Here is an 11,524-nt window from a genome sequence, read left to right on the forward strand (position 1 = left end):
GAAAAAAACACTACAATAAAAACCAAAGCAAATTATCAATTGATAGACGAAGAGATAAACATAAATATGTGTCCTAAAAGTCTTACTTTACGTAAATAGTTGTAGGAAACCTCATAACCACTTTTTCTTATGATTAAAGGATTGGCATATCCTTTGATTTCATTTAGATTGTACTTACATGTGTATCTACCTTATATATATCTTCAGTTTTCAATTCAGGCTGCTACATATATTATATAGAGAAAGTCTAAGATCCTTTAATGATAGAGTTGATTAAACCTTCATTGGAAAACTGCTTTAATTTATGTATGAATTTTGAAAAACTTTGCATCCAAAGTTGTTAAAAAACTTATTCATATCAGATCGGACAAAATTTTACAAGAATTTTTAAGAATTGTTTATAGAAAGATATATTTTCTATTGTCAATTTCACTGAAGTTCTTTGCACTCTTTTTATATTAATAAATAGTTTTCTCTTAGATTTACATATATCCTAATGATATATAACTAAATATATTTCAAAGCCTTTCCAAATGGTAAGGAAACAGAATTGTTCACAAATTGCAGAGGTTTTCGACTTACGTGGTTTTTCTAGGGACGAAGTTTTCTCAAAGGACAAGCAGATTCATACAAAATATTGAGGTTTTTGATTAAGCGGGGTACGAATTATCGAGACTCGACTGTACTTAGATTTATGCCTAAAATTTTTTATAGTTTACACGAAATGAATTGAATTTCCTTTCACATGCTTTTTTCTTTGAGTATAGAAGTCAAAGTCAAAATAGAAATTGAAACAGAAATACATACTTTCTCGGGCAGAAGGCAAACAAAAACAATAACAACAACAACAACAACACAGACATAAAATCTTAGTGGTTCAGATTTTAGTTTTGTGTTTTTAAGGAGATGCATAAGTGCATATCGACCTGCAGCTACCAAGCATTTTTTATGGTCTCCTTTTTTTAGCATTTGCGTTTTATTGCCAAAAACCATAAATGCTATGGCCTCCTCTCGAACCTCACTCCCTCAACTAGCCTCAGTGATTTATAAATAAAACCAAGTCATGATCATCATCGTCATCATCATGATGATTAACGTCAGCGGCAAGTCCATTAGCCGGGCTTCATTTCTCCTACACTGGGTGGCAAATTTGTTTATTTGCTTTTGCCGTAGCTGTCACATATTTTAACACCATGGCAAATAAGACAAAGGAAAAAGAGTGGGAAGTGAAAAGACTGCCCGAAGCAATATCAAATCGATTCATTTGCAAAATCAAAAGATCAATTAAAACTGCAAGCGATGCATTTGTGAAAATTGAAACCCATAATGAGGAAAACACCAGCAGAAAAAAAAGAAGAAATTGCAGGAAGCTGGCGCAACGATTCGCATCGAATAATTTAATTGATGGATCCCGAACCCGACAACAACACAGAAGAACCAAAGAACGGGGCCAATGAGGCGTGCCTATATAGAGTCGATTCCTCTACGGGCAATTTACTGCCTTAGTTTTAGGCAATTAAAATTAAAAGTTCTGGAAACTGTTTTCGTTATGCTCGAAAGCAAACTCTTCGTAAACAAATGGCAATTCCAAAAAAAAAAGAGAAAAGGAATCAAATTTTCAAATATTTATTAAGAGCAGATGCAAAACAATGCGCCATATTACATTTTAGACTTGAAAATATTTTAGATGATTTTCTTTTGTTTGGTTTGGTTTCTTTAACAGTGAGAGAGTACCTTAAAGAAGTGAGTTTTTGGAGTTTCTTATTTGTCTTAATCTTATTAAATTTAGTTCAGATTACCAAACCTCAAAATAGGAAATGTTTTTAATACTTTCTTGAAAGGAATGGAGAAGAATAAGGATTGTTTCAAACCTAGAAATTTCAATTTTATATCATAGATCCCCAAAATTATCAGTACTAGTAGCTGGTTTTATTACAGTTCTTAGTTCTAAAGTTAACCTCTTTTAAAAGTCACTTTATTAAATATTATTTTTTTAAGTATAATAATATGGCATGAAGGTTTGAAATATGATTTTTGGATTAAACTGCTAAAGGCTTTTGGCGTATACCAACTTAAAATGAACTTTTCAAAGTTGTAGGCTACGTTTTCTTGTTTTCGCTTTATTGTAAGCTAATTCCCAACTAGTTTTAGTGTTGTGGTAAGATTATGATACAAGAAAATTGTTCTAGGTTGATAGTTCTTGAAAAATACCTCCAAACTGTTTATAAAAAGTGCTAAAAGCCTTAAAATTACTTAAGAAAAATATTTCAAACACTAATTATAAAAATAAAATTTTCATTGCTCTTGTTATCGTATTTTCTTTAAAATTATCAAATTAAATGTTCTTAATTTGTTGTTTATCATTTTTAGTTTATAAAATTATAATAAACCATAACATTCTTAATATATTCAATTCAATTGCATAACAAAATGTATCTTAAAATATAAATAAGATAAATAAGATAAATAAGTTCTGCATTAAATTCTTAATTGACTGAAACATTTTTCCCCTCTTGACGAATCTCTGTTGAATAAATTTTCTCAAATTTCCGGCACACTTCTCGCATTCCACACATTCGATGCCTAAAGATTTATACAGATTTTCAAAATTCATTCAACAGATTGAAGGAAAATGATATAATTTAATCAAAAGTAGAAAACAAAAAAAAAAAACAAAAAGCCGACGCAAAAACTACGTCAAATAATGCAAATAAAACAGCGGGAGATAAATAGATAAAAATTTTAAACAAAAATCCAACTTAGTTAAACAAGTTGTAAACAAATTATCGGGACGGGGAAAAGCATTCAATTAATTAATTAATTGCGAAAATGTGGCAAATTAATTTCACATTAAACAACAACCATCAATACTAACAACAACAACAACAAAACCTGAAAAATTATTAACAGAGTGGCGAAAATTTAAATCAAAATGGACAGATCAACAAGGAGAAGGGGAAAGGCAGAGCCTCAGATCTGATCGTGATCATGATCGGTATATAAGGCCCCAAGGCGACGACGGAGACGGAAATAGGCAAAAGATACCACACTCAATGTGTGTGTGTGTCTGTGTGTGTGTGTGGTGATCTCGTTATTCATGCGCCAATTTATGATGCACTTAAATTTTATTTTATGAGAATTTAAGATTTCCTGCATATCAAATCCAAACAGCCACAAAAAAAAAAAAAAACCAGAGGGCCGGGGCTAACTTCGACCGCGTCAAAGTTTGTATACCCTTGCAACATTTTTGGTAACTCTTTCCTTACCTATAGCCATCAAAAGTGGAAAAACGTTTAAGCTAAAAAGGCTAATGTTTGCGAAAGAACGGCCTACATAGCAAATAACGGAGTTATTGATCAAAGTCACTGTTTTCCACCGATCGTTCCTATGGGAGCTATATGATATAGTTACCCGATCCTTATCAAATTTGGCACAATCATTAACAGATATATTAAACTAACAAATGTTTAATTTGAAAGCAATCGCGTCAAAAGTAACGAAGTTATTCACCAAAGTCACTGTTTTCGAAAGATCGTTCCTATTGGAGCTATATGATATAGTCACCCGATCTTGATCAAATTTGGCATAGTCGTTTATATGTGTAATTAACTCACCAGTATTAAAATTCACGACAATAGCTCAGAAAATAACGAAGTTATTAAGAAAAGTCACTGTCCGTGACTTTGCCATTTGTATGGGAGCTATATGATATAGTGATCCGATCCGGCTGAATCCGAGATATACAATGCCTGCAGTATATACAAGCCTACATGCAAAATTTCAGCTCTGTAGCTCTTACGGTCTAGGAGGAGTTTACGTTGATCCAGACGGACGGACGGACGGACGGACGGACGGACGGACGGACGGACGGACGGACATGGCTATTTGAACTCGTCTCGTCGTGCTGATCAAGAATATATATACTTTATATGGTCGGAGATACTTCCTTCTATGCGTTGCACACTTTTGACCAAAATTAATATACCCTTTTTGCAAGGGTATAAAAATGGCAGGGGAATTTTTTTAGGAAGTGGCAGGCGGTGAATTTTTTTTTTTATAAAGCCAACTTAGATAAAGTTTGTATCTCTATTTTCCACGAAGAAATTTCCAACATTTCGTGGAAGCAGCCACAGGTGATAACAAAGTTTCCATTTCTCAAACACTATGGGAAACTCTTTTCAAAATCAAATAAAAGGTTTGCCTTGTTGTTGTCAGTTGTAAAATAATTAAGTTCCAGCTGTAATAAATATACAATGTACATACATATGAATGTACATGTATGATGTAATAACAATTTACAGTATTTTTATAGATAAATGTAAACATTTTTTGAGATAGCATTCATTCTTGTACAATCGAAGGGCCTGGCAGAGTTCAAATATTCTCATGCTCATTACTGTTTTAGATTTTTCAACTTGTTCAAAGTAAACACAGTAATTAAAAAAGAATTAGCTTACGATCTTACTTAAGGGGGGTTTCTACCTTGTTGGGCCGAAAAGGCGCTTTTAAGTAAGAACTTTTTTTTTTTAAAAAAGTATAAAAGATCAAGGAATGAAATTCCACAGTTGTTGGGAAAACTTTATTCTATGTATAAAATTTTTTTTTTCGGCGATAACATTTTATTAAAACATACTACAAAAAACATGAAATTGCAGAATTTCATGCTTGATGAAAATAATAGGTACACTTCAACTGACTAAGTGATATTTCATTTTTTTTTTTTCAAATCATTAAAAATTTTTTTTGTTTCTTTATTTGATTAATATCCAATGTATCCACCCTTATTTTGCCATTACTTTTTCCATACGGTTGGGGATATTCTTAATCAAAGCTTGGCAGGGCTTACCGAAATCTTCTTCGTCGCACTCCCTCAATTGTCGATTGTTGGCACTTTTTTCAGTTCCCGCCTGATTCTATAGTTGACCCCACAAGTTATCAATGAGATTCAGATCAGGAGACTGACTGGGCCAAGCGAAAATTTGGTTGGTCAAAAGAACGGTTCGTCCAAAAAAATACATAAATAAAAATGTGTATGTATCTTAATTTGATGGTTTATTGACAACAGTCAGTAATGACACATTTTTTCGGTTTTGATTTGTCAGAAATTTCCTGACAAGATCGGAACAAATAGTGTTACCTATTAATTATGTATGTATGTCATATTGTCCATTTATGTCATTTATTCATACTTTATCATACATTTTCTGCAAATATAATAGGAAACTCGAAAAAAACCTTTTTATAAGTAGACAGTTGCAGAAAGGATTCAATTAGCCTATTTATCTATTCTATTTATGCAGGAAACATGATTAAAAATTAAGTCCTTCCATTAAGGTTACTCATTCCTTAAGTTATGTCCACTAACATATCTATAGAAAGATCGAGTGGAAAAGTTTCCTAAACTCGTTATTCAAAAATATAACGACAATTTTTAGTGGCGCCATCTACGTTCTCAATGGTTTCCAAACTGCAGCTCGTTTTCAACGCTTTTAAAACTGTTACTCACCAGAAGTGCTAAGGAACTGAGTAAATTACTCTCACCCTTAGCACCTCCGGTGAGTAAGTTACTCAGACCCTTAGGAGTTTACTCAGTAGCCAGTTTCCTCACCATGGTTCAAATATTTGCTTAAATTTTAAATTTAAATTTTAATAATTCGTTATTTTTTCGAATTATTTTGAATTAAAAAAATATAAAATAAAATTGGCAAAAAAAAAGTTGATCTAATTTTTTCCCAGAGAAGGGAAACATTTTAGTTTTTGAGGTTTTAATGCCTAAAATGCTTTTCATTTAAGACTAACTTTTTTCGTACATTTTTTTCTACTTATAGCGAACATTTTATATCGGAGCACACAGTTATGGCCGTGTTTACATCCCAGGGTCATGTGGGTGGGCCCTGTCGGTATATGCCAGCTACCCGACGGCAGAATCATCAATGCCGCAAGGAGACGGGTCTGCCGAGCACCCTGAGTGAGGCTCGACGCCTGGCCACCCTTCATTGTGAGGATCAGTTTCGTTATGATCGTTGGAACTGCTCGATCGAGATACGCGGCAAACGGAATATATTCAAGAAACTTTACAAGGAAACGGCCTTTGTCCATGCATTAACTGCAGCCGCCATGACCCATTCCATTGCCCGGGCCTGCGCCGAGGGACGTATGACCAAATGTGGCTGTGGACCACGTAAACAGAATCGTGCCGATCAGGATTTCCAGTGGGGCGGATGCAATGATAATTTGAAACATGGCAAACGAGTGACACGCAGCTTCTTGGATTTACGCGGCGGCGATGGAGACGAAGTCAGCGAGATATTGCGACATGACTCTGAGGTAGGTTGAGAAATTACTTTTATAGTCAATTTCGAAATGAATTTAAATAGAATTTTTGTACGTTCGTTTTGTGTGTTGTAGGTTGGCATAGAAGCCGTCTCCGCGATGATGAAGGATAAATGCAAGTGCCATGGCGTTTCTGGGTCCTGTTCTATGAAGACTTGCTGGAAGAAAATGGCCGATTTCAATGCCACGGCCACTTTGCTGAGGCAGAAATACAACCAGGCCATACGAAAGGCTCCCAATCAAAGGACCATGAGGCAAGCGCCCTCAAGTCGCATGAAAAAGGCCAAACAGCGACGCAAGAAAGTGAGTCAATCATGGGAGATGGTAAATTTCATTCTCGACTTTACTCCCAAAATAAATATATATTTTAATTAATAATCTATGTCTCTTTCTCTCTCAATTGCAGCCACAACAATCACAGTACACGACACTGTATTATTTAGAGACATCGCCCACTTATTGCTCGGTCACCAAGGATCGTCAGTGTCTGCATCCAGATAATTGCTCGTATTTGTGTTGTGGGCGTGGCTATACCACACAGGTATTCAAGCAGGTGGAGAAATGTCGCTGTCGTTTCAATAATGGACGATGTTGCCATTTAATCTGTGACTATTGTCAACGCTATGAGGATAAATACTTTTGTAAATAGATGGCTCTCTCTCCCACTCGCTCTCTTCTACTTTCTCCCTTTTTCTCCGTCTGACTTCAACTCACTGGTTACCATCTAAATCTATCTCACTCTTACATCTACTATCTATCTGTCACTTTCTCTGTCTATCATCCATATAGGAAAAACTCCATTTCTTAAAGCTCGACAAGAAAATGAAAAATGCAAAAAAACGAAAACACAAAAAGAAAAAAAGTATATAAGAAAAAAATGTCATACATGTAAAGTTTTTTTCAATTATTGCTTGTATTTTTTCCATTCCTAAAACATAAACAAAACAAACAAAATATTTAAAAAATAATAGCAACACACTCACACACACACACACACACACACATACAAACAAAATTCTATACTATATAGTAAAACTTAGCCCAGAACAACAAGAAAAAAACAAAACCAATAAGAAGAAAGAAAAAAAAATCTCACAAAAAAATGGCAAAATCTTCAATTTAGCAAAGAAACAAAACAAAAAAATACAAAAAAAAAAAAAAACAAAAACCAAACATAAAATACAACAACAAACCAGAAGCTAACCACCACAACAACACAACAAGAAAAACAACAAAACAAAAATTATGAAAAAAACAAAAAAAAAAAACATTTTAATAAGTATTTAAACATAAAAACAAACCAAAAAAAAAACAAAAAAACAACAAAAACACATAAAATGAAATGAAATAAAAAGTTTCAAATAAACACAAAAATTTATTACTTCTGTTTATTTTTTGAAAATGTTATAACTCTTATCGATTAGAGCTCGACAAAAAGTAAAGAATTATTTTAGATGATTTTATAATATTTATATTTTTCAAGGTAAACAATAAGAATTAGTTACGTCCTTACCAATATCCTTAGAAAAATGGACACAAATTAAATATTTTACGTCGAAGCTTTTGTTAAAGTCTATGGTTCTAAAAAAATATAAAATTATTCTTTGGCCCAATCGTCGATTTTGGCATAAACTCTTGATTATGGTAATCGTACGGAAACTTAATTTTTATAATTAGTGTATAGAGTCTAGAAGAAAGAGAAAGACGCCATTCCTAATCACCCATATAAGAACACTTTGCGTATACGTAATAATAAAGTTACATTGGAGCCTTCAAGTTAATGGTGCGGACAATGCAGAATAAAGCCAGATGTAAACTAATTAGTATGCATTTATAGAGGATGTATACATTAGGTTAACATTCATTGCATATAAAATTCTACTTCAAATTATTAAAGGCCCACAAAAGACCAACACATCGGCTATGTTTGATCTGACCAGTTGCAGATGGTACAAAACTCCAATGCTCAATAGCATGTGGAGTGGAGTAAAATATGGAGAAAAATAAGTCTTCTCCTCTTCGAATTTCAGAAAGAAGACATTTTGATATTTCATTTTCGAAGTTTTCCAATGTTACATATCATATTTTACATTTACTAACAGTTAACGCCTAAAAAATCTAAAAAATCCTTTTAATGGAAACAAATTGCTGGCAAAATAATTGACTTTGAAATTCGAAACAAATTTCCGAGCTTTAATATCAATATTTTTGCTTGATTTCTTATTTATGTGTTGACAACCATGAACATCGAAAATGAAGAAGAAGTTTAAGACTTTTTGGTCGTGATGCCAAAAAAAAAAGGAGAATTTGGCCCATTGAAAATTATACATAAATATACGTAGATACATATTAAAGTCAGTGAAATGTATTTGATATGCGAAAGAAGTTTTTCCCACTCTATAAATTAAATATATTCTTGATCAGAATATCTGTCTCTCCGTCGGTTTATAGTTCCAGATTACGAGGTCTAGAAGAGCTAAAGATGTTTTCTTGTTGACTCTTAACTATATTCAACGGCTGGAAACTTCGTGTGCATAACCACTGGTACCTCTGAAGGATTAGAACATTTTGCGGTTAATCTTCTGGTCCTTGTTAAAATTTTATTCGTCAGAAAAAACCTTAACATCTCCGCCGCTTAAGGATGTTTAACTGTGTTAGGAGTCCGTTTTGAACGGATAACTCGCTGTTCTTGTGTTTTCTCCCACATTAACTGTCCTCTTCGCATAATACCGGAGATCTTCATCGGCAACTCGACGGATAAGACCGTCAGAAACATTAAGATCCTTTCGAACGGCCCTTATTGACTTTGAAGGGTCCTCATTAATAACACAGGCCGACATTTTCGAGGTCATGAAAAAGTGTTCTAAGTTCAATAGGTCTTTTATAGTAATTTGGGGGTGCTGATCACGGCCCTGTACTTAGTTTTTGCCCATCACGTCAGGATTTCGTTGGAGTTATTCAAAATGGCCTCATTTTCAATATTTTCTAGTATAATATACACAAGTTATTATACTCAAAACGTTATTATTTTAACCTATTAATATATTAGGTATGATTTAAACGCAATTTACACAAAATCAAAGAGGCGTTTCTTTGTTATAATGCATATTATCACGCACTTTGGATATGGTTCCAAAATGAGTAAAATTCGAACCAAAAAGTATGCTATAGGGATTCGAAAAATTTGCAACTTGTTAATTTTAAAAAATTATTAACAAATTGTTTATAAGTAATGTTGGCAAAGAACAGCTATTTTTCTTAAACAAAAAATACTACAATTCGTTAAAAATGTAGAAAAACAATTTTTAACTTTATATAGTATACTTTTGGGTGCCTATTTTACAACCCTAGATCCCCTAATTTCACAAAATCTGGAAGTGATGAACAAAAACTGAGTATACAGTCAGAATCAGCGAGTTAAAAACACCTCTCAGGTTAACGTCACCAAAAATCATGTCGGCCTGTGTAATCGCTTGCACTTTTTGAACACTTTTGGACAAATTCTGCCGATCGGATGGTGTCACGACGTTTCTCGTGTTTTGGCGTGTTGAAACAGGATATGGGTTACCCCCTGATACTTCCAACTCACTGCGAACCTTACAAACGAATAGATGTCCTCAAATACCATGCGCACCCTGTAAATTGCAAATGTTATTTGACCCGATGCATGGTATACTGAAGTCAGTGTAATGCCTTAATTACCTAACTGAATAAGACAAAATCTGTTCAACTGACTGAGGAATTCTAGATTCATAAAATAGCCATAAAATTTTAATGACTAAGCATTTGAATCTCATTACATTCGTAAATAATTTTAAAACTATCCGATACTAGAAGCACTTTTAAAGAGTATTAAAATGTTGCATACAATATTTATATTATTATATACGAACTTTAGTTCGTATTGTACAATCTAGCAAAAAGACATTGTCTTTTGATTTTGGCCTGCAATTTTGAATTGGACTTTATGTGTTTTTGTTTTTCATTTCATTAGCTTTAATTAATAATGACACAAAAACAACAACAGAAAAATTGGCAATGTCTTATCATTTTTTTTACATGCAGTCCCCGCAGAGACATTGATTGAAAGTTATCAAGTGGCTTACTGATAATCAGTTAAAACCGCTTCAAACCTGTCACCACCGACGGAAGTCTGAATGAAGTCAGCTAGAAGGTTCGCCAACAGGTTTTCTGGTTTTCTGGTCTTCTGTTTGTGTTCTTATTCAGTTATTTAATTGACGACTCACGTTATACACACTCCACGCGACATTGCTTAACATGCTAACCTCCTTGATAAGGTTATAAACATTGCCCAGAATAAACCACACAAAAGATATCTCATTTCTGGGCTAGTGTCAAAGTTTGTTATCCTACAGGCACACATGGGTGTAGGCAAAAAAATATAAACTTTTTGAAGGGGTCAGTCAAACTCAAAATGTGTCTATTATGCTTCTTGAAAAATTGTTTTCTGTTTTGACTAATTTATTACGTTTTATAAATAACTAGAGAAAGATTAACTTAGTAGTTAATGCCTTAGTAGGCATTGGGCAGATGTTCAACTTTATCTATATATTACAATTTTTTGGGTTGTATTTATTAAGAGTTTTAATTTAAAACTTATCTCCAACACCTTTTTTTTATCATTCGAATTTTCGTAGGAAATATTAAAAAATATTTTATAATTCTAAATTTTATTTAGTTATGTTATTTACCTAAAGATTATAATCTTTAATTATAATCTTATAACTATAAGTTGGTAAGGATGTGAAATGTAGCCCCCTAACATATGCAATATGCTGAAGACAATTCTGGTAGGAGTAGCATTGAGGCTCATAGTGCAATTATAATACCGTTTTCCAAGCGTCAAAAACGATTCGCAAAGATATGCAATAGTTTTTTATGCCTTTTTTTCGGCCATTGCTTTTTAACAAGTTCCAACTCATTTCAAAAAGATATATACAGATTTATTAAATCGTAACTTACTATACTTAAAAATAGCATAAAATACTTGGATATTAAACAAAAATATTTTCGACCCAATTTAAAAAAAAATTCCCATGACTTTTGCAAAAATTAGCAAAAAATTTAGTTTTTAAGATTGCAGATTGAAAGACATTATTGTACAAGAGAGCATTAATTTTTCAAATGCTCAACAAATTTACTAAATAAGAGCTTCATAACATTAGGGTTT

General features: G+C 33.0%; 1 protein-coding gene across 2 annotated transcripts in view; it reads left to right on the plus strand.

The window, feature by feature from the left end:
- Positions 1–7,186, plus strand: part of LOC6644101 (protein Wnt-4) — a 30,591-nt gene extending 23,405 nt beyond the window's left edge. Inside the window, exons 2-4 of one of the 2 annotated variants that reach the window (XM_047010741.1) lie at positions 5,829–6,327; positions 6,409–6,657; positions 6,740–7,186. In XM_047010741.1, the coding sequence (XP_046866697.1) occupies positions 5,829–6,327; positions 6,409–6,657; positions 6,740–6,982 (991 nt within the window). In that variant the 3' untranslated portion in view covers positions 6,983–7,186. The remainder of the gene's footprint in view (positions 1–5,828; positions 6,328–6,408; positions 6,658–6,739) is intronic. The other variant, XM_002066878.4, reaches the window with a different exon arrangement.
- Positions 7,187–11,524: the final 4,338 nt, after the last annotated feature.

This window comes from Drosophila willistoni (genome assembly GCF_018902025.1).
Source record: "Drosophila willistoni isolate 14030-0811.24 chromosome 2R unlocalized genomic scaffold, UCI_dwil_1.1 Seg167, whole genome shotgun sequence".
Taxonomy (NCBI): Eukaryota; Metazoa; Arthropoda; class Insecta; order Diptera; family Drosophilidae; genus Drosophila; species Drosophila willistoni.